This window comes from Argopecten irradians, chromosome 1 (genome assembly GCF_041381155.1).
Source record: "Argopecten irradians isolate NY chromosome 1, Ai_NY, whole genome shotgun sequence".
Taxonomy (NCBI): domain Eukaryota; kingdom Metazoa; phylum Mollusca; class Bivalvia; order Pectinida; family Pectinidae; genus Argopecten; species Argopecten irradians.
In genome coordinates this window covers 20,717,657-20,734,539 of record NC_091134.1, presented here as the reverse complement: position 1 = coordinate 20,734,539, position 16,883 = coordinate 20,717,657, and the positions used below count along the sequence as shown (strand labels likewise).

General features: G+C 33.8%; 1 protein-coding gene across 8 annotated transcripts in view; it reads right to left on the bottom strand.

Annotated features, from left to right (window-relative positions):
* Positions 1–1,406: 1,406 nt before the first annotated feature.
* Positions 1,407–16,883, bottom strand: part of LOC138320358 (NAD kinase-like) — a 55,090-nt gene continuing 39,613 nt past the window's right edge. For 3 of the 8 annotated variants that reach the window (XM_069263325.1, XM_069263334.1, XM_069263342.1), the window contains 9 exons: positions 7,710–7,839; positions 7,380–7,488; positions 6,365–6,450; positions 5,593–5,695; positions 5,158–5,267; positions 4,693–4,792; positions 4,100–4,257; positions 2,670–2,752; positions 1,407–2,458 (listed from right to left, as the gene is read on the bottom strand). In XM_069263325.1, the coding sequence (XP_069119426.1) occupies positions 2,284–2,458; positions 2,670–2,752; positions 4,100–4,257; positions 4,693–4,792; positions 5,158–5,267; positions 5,593–5,695; positions 6,365–6,450; positions 7,380–7,488; positions 7,710–7,839 (1,054 nt within the window). In that variant the 3' untranslated portion in view covers positions 1,407–2,283. The other 5 variants (XM_069263316.1, XM_069263308.1, XM_069263299.1 and 2 more) reach the window with 4 other exon arrangements.

Genomic DNA, 16,883 nt, shown 5'->3' with positions numbered 1-16,883 from the left:
ATTAAGCACTATGGAAGGAATGTCCATGTAAATAGAACACCTATGTACAGTCTGTTTAATCTAGATCTAATTGTATTTACTACATTATATTCCGGGAAAATATTCATTGTTCACAATAATTGGTTTCTTTACATTATCAACAGTGCCATCACTGATAAATATCCAGTTCATCATCTTGAAGAATAAACAAGACCATTTAAACACAGAAATTAATTTAAATGATCAAATATTATCATGTTTATCTACTTAGGTTTTCTTTTGTATCTATATTATCAACTATTCACTACTACATGCTTATATCACATTCAGAACATTATTTCAGTTATTTTTAGATAATATGGGATGAACAGTTCTTGGTATTAATGATTAATTCCGTATCCAAAACAGAGCTCAACATATTTTTTGTTTCTTTCTGAGTTATTTACTATGGGACTACTATTAGTTATCCAGAATAGTCAACAATAGGCAACAAAAGGCTAAAAGACAATAAGCTAGCATATGATCATTATATACATACTGTAGTTCATTGCTCTCAGCTTAAGCTTTACCTGTGAAAAAGTCTAGCATTATAGCCACCATCATTAATACCTTTAAAAGCACACATGTTGACACATCACAAGTACAAAATTACAAAATCTAAACTGATTTATGATCCTCTTGTTATCAAGTCAAAATGTTGTATTTCATCTCCGTATTGGTCCTCACTTTGGGGGTAAATATGCTGTCCAATCTATTTTGTTCATGGTTCAATGGTTACATCTACCGAAAATTAAACCAATATTTCATTACATATGCACATCTGAATTAACTCGAGTGCATATTTAATGTATATAGGCCAAGATAATTGTGTAGATCAGAGAGTTTGAAGTAATGATGAGTAAAAATCAGGTCAGCTGTAAAACAGTTCATCTGATAGCACCATTTACATACATATATGAAAGTTATTGCCAATAATGTAAAAGTTGATTGGTCAATGGTTGGTCCAAGGTCAACTGAAGGTCAACTCGAGTGCAGACTTTAGAATCAACTAAATTTAAGTCAACGGTCAGACTACAAAAGTTGACTGAATGTCACTCTGAAGTCTTACTCTTGAGTTTGAAGGTCAATGTCAAACCAAGGTCAAACTTTTGAGAGAACTAAAGGCTGACACATGGTCATCTTGTGTGAGTGGACTGAAGGTCAACCAAAGGTCAGAGGAATTGGAATGCTAGTTGCTGAGGTCTAAAGAGTCTAGACTCGTTACACTTGGTGTTGATGCCAGAGGTTTCTGTTGCTTTCGCACATTCCAGTGTAAACACTGTGCTAGACTCTCAAACCAATCGTCCATTTGATCCTTAAAACACACAGAAGGTACAGGATACTGAGCTGTTGTGATGATCACGCTGAAACGAGAACAATATATGTACAGACAATATGGGATGAACAATTCTTGGTATTAATGATTAATTCCGTATCCAAAACAGAGCTCAACATATTTTTTGTTTCTTTCTGAGTTATTTACTATGGGACTACTATTAGTTATCCAGAATAGTCAACAATAGGCAACAAAACGCTAAAAGACAATAAGCTAGCAAAGGAACATTATATACATACTGTAGTTCATTGCTCTCAGCTTAAGCTTTACCTGTGAAAAAGTCTAGCATTATAGCCACCATCATTAAAACCTTTAAAAGCACACATGTTGACACATCACAAGTACAAAATTACAAAATCTAAACTGATTTATTATCCTCTTGTTATCAAGTCAAAATGTTGTATTTCATCTCCGTATTGGTCCTCACTTTGGGGGTAAATATGCTGTCCAATCTATTTTGTTCATGGTTCAATGGTTACATCTACCGGAAATTAAACCAATATTTCATTACATATGCACATCTGAATTAACTCGAGTGCATATTTAATGGATATAGGCAAAGACAATTGTGTAGATCAGAGAGTTTGAAGTAATGATGAGTAAAAATCAGGTCAGCTGTAAAACAGTTCATCTGATAGCACCATTTACATACATATATGAAAGTTATTGCCAATAATGTAAAAGTTGATTGGTCAATGGTTGGTCCAAGGTCAACTGAAGGTCAACTGAAGTGCAGACTTTAGAATCAACTAAATTTAAGTCAACGGTCAGACTACAAAAGTTGACTGAATGTCACTCTGAAGTCTTACTCTTGAGTTTGAAGGTTAATGTCAAACCAAGGTCAAACTTTTGAGAGAACTAAAGGCTGACACATGGTCATCTTATGTGAGTGGACTGAAGGTCAACCAAAGGTCAGAGGAATTGGAATGCTAGTTGCTGAGGTCTAAAGAGTCTAGACTCGTAACACTTGGTGTTGATGCCAGAGGTTTCTGTTGCTTTCGCACATTCCAGTGTAAACACTGAGCTAGACTCTCAAACCAATCGTCCATTTGATCCTTAAAACACACAGAAGGTACAGGATACTGAGCTGTTGTGATGATCACGCTGAAACAAGAACAATATATGTATAAATAATGATATTGTATTGTTAAGTATTTGATGTGTGATTGATATCCTTTCTATTGTGTATCAGCTTCTTCATAAAACTAGGAAAATTACTGCTACATAAAGAGATATAATAGGGTACAAAAATTATACTGTGTGTAGCCAAATCAGTTTGACTTTGTTCCTGCTCCGTAGTATTATCAATCCTCACCTGTCGCCTTGAGTAATCTCCTGACGATCCCGTCCATCAAATGATGCTGACGCAGGATTCCGTGAATCTGGAGCCACGCTCACCTGTAAACAGATCAAGATGGTATACAATGTGATACAGTATATAATTCTAACAATCTCTACCATCCCACAATACAAAGACATAGGTTGCAGTGACCTACTTTCTTATTCATTCATTGGTATATACATTGTACATGTAATTATTCTCAAGAGGGTGAAAAAAAACAAAGACTTCTTAGATAAATTTAAAAGCCTGACTTGTTAATACATTTAAGAAGGTAGTTTTTTGACTCCCAAATCGGTTTGCATTACACGCGGCTTTTTTCGCGGAGCGTCAGATATGTATTAATATCAATAATATGCAAAAACAAGTACAAATACGTATTTTGTTAACTAATTATGATTGAAACTTTAATTATTACCATAGGCCTTGCATGGTGGCTCATTTTGTATTTTTAAATGTTAATTAAGGCTTACATTAAATTTAGAAGATGAAAAATGCCAATAAATACATTGTATACTTTTATTTCAATGCTATTTATCACCTTTTTTAATTATACATTTTGTCTATTTGTTTTGGGGTTTTTTTCACTTTTTTTTTGTAATACATACTGGACTCATTTTCTTTTGATTTATGCAAGAAAAAATACAAATATTTGTTTCTCAAATTTACACCAATATTCTAGAGAAATTATCACTCTGAAAAAAAAAAATAACTTTTTTTAGTGATATCCTGAAAAAAATATACCAAAATCCGGATCCTTTATTAGAATCACCCCATTCCAAAATGGCGGCCATTACGATTGCAAAGTTTATGATTTTCAGCAGACACTGTATGCCTATTTTACATTAAAAACGTGAGTAAATCATTTCAATTATAAGTAGTGTTTGTTTTTGAAATGATGCTTACTAGTTTTAAGCACAAAATTTATTGAAAGGCCAGATGATTGTTTCCTAACGGTAGGCCTACGTAACATGCATCGTTACACTCAGACACAAGTGACACCGCCAAGGTGGAACTAGCCCCAGGCTGCTAATTAGCACCAGTGGGTTGTTGGTCAGGGAGTGTTCACACCTCCCTTTGTTTACTTAATTATGAAGCAAGTCAGCCTACTCCGTCTGGTATGCATCTTGAAGCCACCATGGCAGCCCCAACCGACTATGAAAAATTCAGAAATCGGAAGAAAAAAAAATGAAGACGATGTTTTGCAGAAATCGGAATATTTGGATATTAAAGCGGTAGGCGGAATAACAAAGACTTCTTAGATAAATTTAAAAGCCATATTAAAACAGCCAGTATGCAGAAAATACATAATATTAAATTCCTTTTGGAGATTAACTAAATTGATTTCAAGCTTCAATGATATTTAAAATGGATCCTAAATGTGGTTTACATCTTTATGTACTTACCTTTATTTCGACCCCTGCAGGGACTACTATTGGTCTAAAGGATAAGGAATGTGGGCAAATTGGTGTGATGACGATGGCGGGAACGCTCGGATGGACCATAGAGGCCCCAGCAGCCATAGCGTACGCTGTACTTCCTGTGGGTGTGGAAATGATGATTCCTGGAAATTAAAATATCACAGTAATGAGACCTGTCAGGTACACAACAAAACAAAGTATTATTTTAAACCTATAAAGTTTGGACAAATTTCACTGAAAACTGAAGCAGATATCCATTTAGATAGAAAAGCTATACTTTATGAAACCAAATTTGCACTTTCTGTTAAAATAAAGCCAAGTCTATTATGTTTATGCATATTACTAGAGTCATCATTATTTGTAGGAAGGTATTCACTGCAATGTCATGTTTTTTCAAAGGAAATGCTGTAATATTTTCCCATGCATATTACATACTTACAAACAATACCTATATTCTCAAGGGCAGATAAGTCTGTTATCACTATAGATGGAATTGCAGATTTATGCTAGCATTAAATTCACCTGTATAAAATCTGTTCTCTTTAATATATCATGACCCTTATTTTTTTATCACTCACCGTCTCCCTGGGCAGTGGTGACGAGGCGACCTTCAACATATAGGTCAAGGTTGGTGAGATAGGATGATTGTCCACGATCTATAACAACCTCGTTAAATACCTGTTAATAGGTAAATACATGTATAAAGTAATGGTAAAACCAGATCATAAGTGTGAAAAATCTGGATTCAAACCATCTGTTTTATTACTACACACCACAAACTGACTTATATAAATTAGATTCTGTAGATATTCAGCTTTTTTACAAAGGGTACACCTATTGAGAGATACAAATTGTTAAAATAAATGACTTTATATTGATACTGTAATTAACCAAAGAGAGGACCTATCTGGTATGCAAATTAACCTTTTTTGATCTTATGAAGTCAAGAAGCCTCAACGGTCACTTAATAAAAGTAAACAGAACAGTTAAAATCTAAAGGATTAAGACTAAAGGGAAGCAACTCAGTCACAGAAATAACCTACCAATATTCTTGCCCCTACACGGGAAGGTATTGGACCATTAGTCGGTGAAAAGTTATCCCTCTTGCTTACTATACACTTCAGTCGATATCTCAGCAGTAAGCTTGCATTCCCTTTAAAACAATATTAGGTTTGTTATAGTACAATTATTGATGTGCTTTGATGAAACATTGAAATATTCCAAATTGTCCAACATGTTAAAGATTTTCCTTTAATCCAATTACTGATCTAGATTATGAAAGAAACTGTAGATGCACTTATGGTAGTACTACATTTTGCGACACAATAAGGATAAATAATTATTACAACGAGAGAATCAGCTGGGTGGTAGTTATTCTAGGCCACTGACCCCTCATCTTGAAAGAAAAGACTTGCAACCATAAATTTTGTTGAAGTAATTAACCAAAATCAGAAGCTTGCTAAAGCATAGGACCTTACCTTCTAACACACAGGAGACTTGTTCCTTGAAGTTATTGAAATTGAACGGTGTCAGGAATCCCAAAGATCCGAGGTTAAACGCCATCACTGGAGGGACACTCGACTAGAAAATAAAACAATACATTAGTAATCATACTGCTCCTTATATAGGACTTACAGTTTGTACTTGTGGAAATTGAGTTGCTACCGTTTATCAAATAAGTAATATTCTTTGGTTTTTTTTATTACTTTCAATTAACTCTTTTTTCATTATGGGATCATTGATATATTCAAATGTCCCATGCGATGTGGATTGATATTGTAAGAATTAGTTTATAAAGGAATTAGTTCTATCAGAGTAAATGTCCGTCTCTGTATATAATTTAGTTGAATAGAGGCACTGTCTATTAGAGTCCTAGCCATGATCCTTGGATTACCTGAGTTACTGTTCATATTTTTATACGGGTCACATTTGAAGAAAGATAAACTTTGTGAATTTTTTGTTGGTGATTTCATAGATCACTTTCCAGAAACTGGGACAAATATATTTGTAGTAAGTATGAAATTACACTTTTGGACTGTGTTTTTGATGCCAATATGAAAGATTAAGTACTTTCCCTGTAAACGGGTTTATTTACATTCATGTCAGTAAGTGTAACTAAGCGTGACCTTAGTTAAACACAGACTCCCGTGTTATACTGTGTTCTAATTGGCTGGATGTTCTAGCTTGTGACCTAGCTTCATTGCATGTATAACATGATATTGATACTTACCTTGATATTGACAGACTCACCTGGAATAACGAGGAGGCGTACAGCAGGGTACCATCACCTCCCAGACAAATAATGAAATCTACCTTATTTGTAAGGTCATCATTTTCTGAAATGTCAACAAAAAATATCTTATTTATTATCTAAAAAGTTCTTTCATGAATCATCAAGAAAGTTTTTTTAAACCTGTATTTGAACAGACTCATAATCTACACAATCTAAAAAGCACAAAAGAAACTTCCCACGCAATTCCTAACAGGTAGCTAAGTGTATATCACTCTACTCCAATGTATATAAAATCTGAGCATGTCAAACGGTGTATTGTTAATCATCAGAAACACTTTGAAAAGGTGTAAGATTTCTCAAACGGTTAATATCTTTTATTTTTCTTTAAGATTTATATTTCATTATCATCATTGGTTGAGATAATGCAAGAATAGGTTGGGAGAAATTTAGCAGAGTGCTGGGTTATGATCATGACATGATAACCTGCCAGATGCATCTTCATTTGGTAACAAGGGCATGGTCAATTGTCTCAGGAGGCATGACTGGGTAAAATGTAATGAGTGTCATGCTAATTTGTCTGAAGTAGTCTTGATCCAGAGGCCAGATTCCCAGAGAAAAACCAATGATGTTCAGTATTGCAGGTAAATGTGGAGGTGGAGAGCTAGTGGTAATGTCAACAAAAGATAGAGGGCAACTAGCTATAGTGCTGAACTTTTTGATGCCACTAGTGCTAATTCAACAAGGTGGAAGGCTATATTGTTTTACCTTCAGTATCTCACCAGTATCTCAGCAGTCCAACATCAATAGAAAGCCTTTTTGGCTTGTTCGGATGTATGGCAATATTTACATGTATTGTTTAAAATAAATCACAATGTGTGATTGCATGTTTTTAAAACAGTTAATATCAACACTCAGTAACCAGAACCAGTGTTTAACTTCCAACAGTAATCAGGACTAATTTTCACTTTTTAGCAAGGTTATACAGTATAAAGAAATCTTCAAATCATGTAATGCTGCATATATAATACATACCTTCATTAAAGATTTGAATTTTACTCTGTATTTCCTTGAATTTTTCATCCGTCACCAGTATAGAATCCTTTAAAATTGAGGACTCACAATACACCACCATGTTCTGTGTCTGAAAATTAACAAAAACTTGTCAATCCTTAGCCAAATCTCTGTTTCTGCAGAATCGTTCACACTGACAGGAGATTAGCAGTGAGAAATAAGGCTATGGGTATATCAATGTCAGTTATTTGAAGGTGAACTATATCATGAATAGACTGTAGTGGTTTTTTTCAAAAGAATCAATCAAAAGTCATTTCAAATTTTATATTGATACTTTTTGTAAAATGTTACCTTGATGAGCCATATGACGAGACTAAGGAAGGCAGATAGCGCGCCATCATCAAACAGTTTCTTCACCACAAGAACCGTCAGTGGGGGCTTGTTCCACGTCAGCTTCTGATTACGGGGGTCGGGTATCGTCCTGGCAACAGAATTATCATAGTTATGTAGAATATTTCTACAGAATTATCATGGTCATGTAGAATATTTCTACATAATTATCATGGTCATGTAGAATATTTCTACAGAATTATCATGGTCATGTAGAATATTTCTACAGAATTATCATGGTCATGTAGAATATTTCTACAGAATTATCATGGTCATGTAGAATATTTCTACAGAATTATCATGGTCATGTAGAATATTTCTACAGAATTATCATGGTCATGTAGAATATTTCTACAGAATTATCTACGGTCATGTAGAATATTTCTACAGAATTATCACGGTCATGTAGAATATTTCTACAGAATTCATCTACGTCATGTAGAATATTTCTACAGAATTATCATAGTCATGTAGAATATTTCTACAGAATTATCATGGTCATGTAGAATATTTCTACAGAATTATCATGGTCATGTAGAATATTTCTACAGAATTATCAACGGTCATGTAGAATATTTCTACAGAATTATCATGGTCATGTAGAATATTTATACAGAATTATCACAGTCATGTAGAATATTTCTACAGAATCAAAATGGTCATATAGAATATTTCTACAGAATTATCATGGTCATGTAGAATATTTCTACAGAATTATTATAGTCATATACATGTAGAATATTTCTACAGATAGTCATGTAGAATATTTCAATAAAAAATTCTGACTTCTTAATCATAAATTAACCAAAATTGTATGCAGACAGTCAAACAATATACTAAAAACATTGGTATTTTTGTGTGAATAACATTTTGGTGGTTCTGTCTGTAAATATCACATTCATAACATATACCTAATAATGGCTGTTTGTTTTTCTAGCTTTCAGGCATTCAGTATCATAAACCACATAAATATTACAGGTAGTTAGGTTAATTGCTGACAGGCACCATATAGAGGAAGGAATGATGAAATATAACAGTGGGCCAATTTTAACAGCACAACCTTTCGATGAAGGAGGACTACATAAAATCAAAAGATACCTTTTATCGATAAAACATTTGTTAATGAGGCTGCTAATTACAGTCTTTAAGACAGCGATATTGATTGTAAAACTGCCTACTGTCAGGAAAGTTAACTGTTTAATTCATGGTAGTAACTTCTACGATCTTGTACTTAACACTCCTCGGAGTACGGTCTGTCTGTTATACACAATAGATCGTAGATCGATACCCGATGCTCTCCCATCAAGTGTTAACCGTCATTTTACCATTGGTTTAGTATGATTGCTGTCTGTTTATCCACTTTGATCATGTATCTCATCTGTAGCCATGTATAGAGATATATATTCTCAAAACATTTCTTCAGTTCATAATCCAAATGCTTTGTTTGACTGACATTTGTTTGTTAAAATTTTATATAAATTTTGAGGTTACATAATATACTATCTCACTAATAACTATGTCCCATTATACATTTTAGTATACATTCTATAGTTACACAATGTTATCACACATCTAGTCTATACAGCAGCTGCTGGCAAATGAAATTTTGTCTCCACACCTAAAATTTTCAATTTCATTATGTTCTCCAATATAACTTTAATCCAGATATTCTTTCTATTGATTTTTATATCATATATAGATGTATATAACAGCTGATACATCTTTTATGTAAATTATATATTGAATTATATAAATTTACATATGGTAGCTGAATTTTAAATTTGACCATTTCCCTCATAACTATGTACTGCAGCTGAGCTGGTGTTGACTGTTGGAGTAAATTTAAACCATTACTTTATCCATCACTTTGGGACCATGCAGATTTAAAGCAATGACCGATTTAATTTTCAAACACTAGCTAATTCACCTCTGAAAGTGCTGCTATTATAATATATAAGACCAGCAAGTATAAATATGATTAACATTTCTTGGCTCCAAAATAGCATCATTATTAAAATAGCAACAGAATTTGTAGTTTTCAAAATAGCAACAGAATATAATTGGTAGTTTTCAAAATAGCAACAGAATATAATTGGTAGTTTTCAAAATAGCAACAGTATTGGTAGTTTTCTAAATAGCAACAGAATTGGTAGTTTTCTAAATAGCAACAGAATCGGTAGTTTTCAAAATAGCAACAGAATTGGTAGTTTTCTAAATAGCAAGCAGAGATGCCTTTACAGGACACCAGATTGTTTTTTATATATGTGGATACACTTCTGTACTATGCTATACCTTAGTGTTGTTTTATATCATAATAAAGATGTTGACAAAATATGTTGTCAAAATAATTAAAGATGCTCCATTGCCGACAGAGCATAAATGATATTCATCATTTGAACAATAATTGGAGTTTAATCGTATATATATATATGCCTAATTAACACAAAAAATAACATGAAATAATGTATTTCGCCTATGGTGCATGCGCAATCATTACTTCATTCTATATAGGATATAGTGCCACAGATTTTTTCGGGATGAAATTAATTATTTTTCATATTTTTAACTTGAAGTAAAATTAGAAGGTCAAACTTTTCAATGGTGGTAATGGTGTAAAATAAGTAACTTTTGTAACTGTAGAAAAATACTAAATCGTCTGTTCCTGTTTTTGATAGTGAAAATATACCATTTGTCAGCGGTGGAGCATCTTTAAAGCAATAAGTTAGCATCATATGACTTTAAAATTTGATTTCTTGATATAATATTTTATATATACTGTATCACAGGTGAGGTGTATATATATGAAATACAAAAACATCAGTATTCATCCTTAACAAGAGATCCCAGAAGGATCTTGGCGCCCACCGAAGAATGATCTATGTCTGACAATGGAAAGATGGATCTTTTCTCTACTTTTTAAACTTTTTCAAACATACTACACATAAAATTTGAGACAGATCGCTTCAGCACCTTTTGAGAAAAAGCAGTAACAAACTTCAAAATCTAAAATGGCTCCTTGGCGGCCATCTTGTCGATCAATCGGCCCCAAATCGCAATTGGCACAACTAGGGCCCTAGGGGAACCTACATGTGAAATTTGAGAATGATCCATTCAATGCTTTCTGAGAAATAGCGATATCAAACTCTTAACTATCAAAATCCAAGATGGCTCCTTGGCGGCCATCTTGTTGATCAATCGGTCCCAAATCATATTATGCACAACTAGGGCCCTAGGGGAACCTACCTGTGAAATTTGAGAAAGATCCATTCAATACTTTCTGAGAAATAGAGATAACAAACTTTGAATATCAAAATCCAAGATGGCTGCCTGGCGGCCATCTTGTTAACCGATCGGTCCCAAAATGCAATATGCACAACTAGGGCCCTAGGGGCACCTACATATTAAATTTGAAGAAAATTCCTTCAGCACTTTCTGAGAAATAGTGATAACAAACCTTAACTATCAAAATCGAAGATGGCCGCCTGGCGGCCATCTTGTTTTTCCGATCAGCCTAAAAATCTATATGGCACAACTAGGGACCAATGGAATCCTCCATGTGAAGTTTGAACAAAATTCCTTCAATAGTTTTCAAGAAATAGCAATAACAAACTTCAACTGCCCAAATCCAAGATAGCTGTTAGGCAGCCATCTTGTTTTTCCGATCAGCCTCAAAATCTGTATGGCACAACTAGGGACCAAGGGGACCCTCCATGTTAAGTTTGAACAAAATCCCTTAAGTAGTTCACAAGAAATATCAATAACAAAATTCAACTGCCAAAATCAAAGATGGCTGCCTGGCGGCCATCTTGTTTTTCTGATCAGCCTCAAAATCTGTATGGCACACAACTAGTGACCAAGGGTACCCTCCAAGTGAAGTTTGAACAAAATCCCTTCAGTAGTTCTCAAGAAATATCGATAACAAACTTCAATTGCCAAAATCAAAGATGGCTGCCTGGCGGCCATCTTGTTTTTCCGATCAGTCACAAATCCTGTATGGCACAACTATGGGCCAAGGGGACCATCTGATGATGGTGGGCTAAAAATGCTAGGTGGTAGCTTAGACTTTGATGTTTAACAATGAACCTCTGTGTGTATACAAAGTCACCGCAATTTATTACTCAAGTTACTCGCTTTCAAAATATACTACATAAACTCTTCGCATTCCACAAAAACTCTTCGCATTCCAAGGCTGAACAGTTTATCATCAATTATTTTATTTGATATTCTGTAACTCTTCATTAACAGTTTACTTGTTTTAAGGTATTGAGGTTGTGTTAATGCAGTAGCTGGGGACTTGTTAAAAACGTTGTATTAAAGGCTACAGGATAGACCTGTCCATTTCTCAGCTGATTTAATAACATGAAAAGCTAAGACAAAAAGTTTGTTGAAAAACCACTTGAGAGATGTACAACAAGATATATGGCTTTAAATTCAAATCTCAAGAAGTGTTCACTGCTTTATAAATATTTACTTTCCATGTGACAGTTTTCCAGATACAGGTGAATCTCATTGCTTCCAAATTAATGCAATACCTTAATATAGAAATTTTAATCTTTTCTGGTGATGTAATACGGTGGTATAAAATTAAAGAATGTTTTTTTCAATGATGACAAATGAGTTATCATATTGAATAAAGAAGTAACACTTTAAATAAAAAATTGAATATGAACAAAAAAAAAGAACAGCAGAATTTTTGACTTACTGAACAAAGCTAATTATAAGCTATAAATTATAATATTTACATCACCAAGATACTTATACAAAGCACGGACCGTAATACATTTTTTGTCGAATGTACTCTTATTTCTAGCAAATGTATTTGGTCATGCAGAATTAAAAAAGTTGTTTGTACAAAAGCAAAAAGTTAAAAAGCTTATGTATACATCACAATTAAAAACCATAACTTATGAATCTTATTACAGAACTGACATTTACAGGTGATTTTTTTTAAGGTTAATTTAACTTTTTTCAATCTAAAAAAGAGATATCCTTCATACAAAATTCAGGAGGAGATATACCAGTATTGTCAACTCTGTTTTATCAGATGTAACAGGCTTTGTACTTTTTAAAATGTTATCTACTAAAGACTTACTGCTATATGTTAACTGCTATATTTGTTCGGTACCTGTATAACTAATCATAGCTAATCATTAAACAAACATATTATCTGTCATTAAGTAATTTATTTATCTGACAACCTAACCACTTATTGTTGAGTCGATAACATATCTAACCTAGCCCAAGTGAACTGTCAAATTATTAATTTCCTTGCACTAGTTTTCAGGTAAATTCTTATAGATTTATAAAAAGTAAAAATCAATACATTCACGTGATGACGAATTTTAAGAAGAAATGTTTAATTTTACTCTCATGAAAATATTTCATATAGTTATATATAGATACATCATAAAAAAATAAAAGCAGAAAATGGCCTACCAAACTGTGTACTGATAGCTTCCATTCGTGCAAATAGTTTCATATTTTGGACACAATGATTCTTCCTCACATTTTTTGCCTTTCTTTCCGTGACAACAGCTTTTTGGACTCATGGGTACTTTTCTGTTTCCACAACAACCACCACAAGGAACACTTAAGTCGTCCTTGCTGTTGCTATGTCTTGGTTTAACAGCAGGGACATTCTTTGTGTCATCCAAAGTTGAATCACAGTTTTGTTCTTTTGTAGAATTTTCATTGTTTTCACACTCAACATTTCTATTAATATCTGTTTTATCACATGTAAGCTTTGATTCCCGATTCGGTTCACCATAATTGTTGTTTTGTTCTAACCTTCCATTCTGTTGTAGGACAGATTTCCAACGATCCTGTGTTTGTATTAAGTTCCATTCTGATATACTCTCTGTACTTACACAGGGACAGTTATAGCTTTGACTTATGTCTGATAAGTGTCCACAGTGGCTCTGATGGTTATTTGCATTCCTCTGAGAATTCAAGATTACTTCAGATCTGGAGTTAACTTCCAAAGTTTGAGTTTGTGAGCAATTACATTTATTTAACAGTTCGCTACTCTGCAAGTTTAAACTATCCACAGAGCATGTGGAATTAGTAAGCATACCTGTACACCCCGAAATGTTCAAACTATGTTCGTCTGTTTGCTCTTGGCTAGGTCTTTCATCCATATTGGTTTTTGGACTTTCTGTCAAACCTTTAGAATCGTATATTGCACTAATGTTTTGGATTGACAGATGACAGCTGTTTGTTGGTGGTATCCATGGTAACGTCTGAGGGGTAACAAATTTGTTGTGTGATTGGCAGACTTTATATCGCGTTCGATTAGATTTGTTTCGTTGGTTGATCAAGATCTCCGATATGTTTAAATTTGGGTCAGTTTTCTGCATCACTGCTGCATCAAACAAGGGGATGAAATCCTCAGACTGTTTAGGATTGTCTTCCATCACTTTGTTTCTAAAGATTCCATGTAGTGCAGGGTCCAGGAATGTTTCGTGAGAACATTCTCCATCTCCAATCCTCATTTTCTCTCCAGATACTTAAACAGAATCCTTTAACATCCTTTAAAAGTGTTTCACTGATTCCAGTTCCTGAAAATCTGCCATATCATACTGTACCAGTTCACATGCATAGCTGTGACAGTCAATCCATCATATCACCTTACTTTCTTACATCAGGTCACCATCGTCTGTCTATATATATCCTTGACCCTATTCAAGAAATTAATGTGCAAGATTTTGTAAGCATGTGTATTTCTATAAATACTCTGATCTCTACATTAAATATGTAAGGGATTATGTATGATTTTGTGTCTCTCCTTTTAAAGATTATACACAGTAGTGCATAAGACTGACTGCTTAGTGTATATTTGTCACCACATGATATCAAAGTACAGCTTAAAAATAGTTATCTATACATGTATTTACATTTAAGATAATGAAGTTAAAATTCAGGGCAAAATGGAAGTACACACATTCAATTTTTCGATTTAGAAGTAAAATTGGGAAAATGTTTTCCTCTAAAGTTACCGGCATTCAATTGTAATTAACTTACAATCCCAACTCCTCCAATCTGAATTTTAGATCTTACATGTTCCGTTTCAATTACCCATATGCATTAATTTGAGCACAAGAATATAAATAGAATAAAACAACTAAATTTATTTTCTTTCTGAGAGATCCACATGTACAAACTAAATATCAGCCAGGAAAAGATGAATAATTGAAATCCTTAAAACAACAACACAAAACAGAAGCTATACAAACCTTATTGAGCAATCACTCTATACTCCCGAAACATAACAAAAGCTACATTACAACACAGCTGTTTAAATCTATAACCGTTTAGATAAAACCAACTTCCTGATTCAGGATAGATCCTAATTGTTCTGATACATACAGGAAACAGAGAGAATATTCGGCCAATACTACCTTAGGTAAACATAGGTATCAGCTGTGATCCGCCTCATTCCTGTACACACGATTCTCCATGTTCCTTACCTGTGTACCTGCTACAACATCTACCAACCACTAACTGGAGAAAATCATTGACAGCCGCGCTAATCAACATCTTCATTGGTTCGGCTAGGCTTCATATCAATAACTTTGTCTTCAAATTAAATTTACTCAATATAACTTTCTAATGAAATATTACACCGCACTGAGTCCCCGGGGCCGTATAGTAAATAGGACGGAAATGTGCACCCAACCGGTGCTGCATGGTACACTGACTGTCTTTTTACGTAAATAAACTCTTATTCAAAACCAAACAAATCCTTATAAATACTCTGAAGTACCTTCAATGTGAAAGGTAACCAGAGTTATAATTTATTTCCAGCCTTCTGTACCGATTGTTAAGATAGTCGCCCACGTCACTAATAAAAAAACCAGTCAGAGCATGAAGTAAAATCTATATAAACAAACTATAAAGTGTACTTAAAAATCATGCCAACCAATAACAAATCAATAAAGATTCCTTATGATTGAAAACATCCCGATTTCATACTGTCTTTATGGTAGATCCAAGCGAAGCACCTTCAATTCTAATCTAGACATGTCTCAACTCTAATATAAGATTTATCTGTAGAACTTTTTCCACAATCATCCATTTTCAGACAGTGTTAATTCTTAGTATAGCTGGTGGCTAGCACATATGCCGATCACTCAAGTCCGGTTATGTGCCATTCAAAGAGTTGCTTGCTGGATAGAACATGAACAGCCTGGACAGTTTCCCTGCTTCCTGGAAAGTGTCACAGCTGGTAGTATCCGAGTTATCATACAATGTATATCAGCTGGAATACAGAATCTTTATCAAAGTAAAATAATATGCCCTCAGATGAGTGTTTAATAATTCCTTAACATCAGTAAGATAAAATACTTTCAACTGAGCGCAATATGGCATATAACACATTAATATAACCCTCTGATAGCGCAGAATAATAGAAATGTCCATATGAGTAAAGAAACCTTCCAAAGAGTACATATAAGTATCATGTCTTCATCGTCACATAGTATAACAACTTGTATGAAATACCCTCAACAAAGTATAAGTAACACGTCTTTATCCTCACAAATAGTATAACAACTTGTATGAATTACCCTCAACAAAGTATAAGTAACACGTCTTTATCCTCACATATAGTATAACAACTTGTATGAATTACCCTCAACAGAGTATAAGTAACACGTCTTTATCCTCACATATAGTATAACAACTTGTATGAAATACCCTCAACAGAGTATAAGTAACACGTCTTTATCCTCACATATAGTATAACAACTTGTATGAAATACCCTCAACAGAGTATAAGTAACACGTCTTTATCCTCACATATAGTATAACAACTTGTATGAAATACCCTCAACAGAGAATAAGTAACATGTCTTTATCCTCACATATAGTATAACAACTTGTATGAATTACCCTCAACAGAATATAAGTAACATGTCTTTATCCTCACATATAGTATAACAACTTGTATGAATTACCCTCAACATGGTATAAGTAACACGTCTTTATCCTCACATATAGTATAACAACTTGTATGAATTACCCTCAACAGAGTATAAGTAACACGTCTTTATCCTCACATATAGTATAACAACTTGTATGAATACCCTCAACAGAATATAAGTAACACGTCTTTATCCTCACATATAGTATAACAAC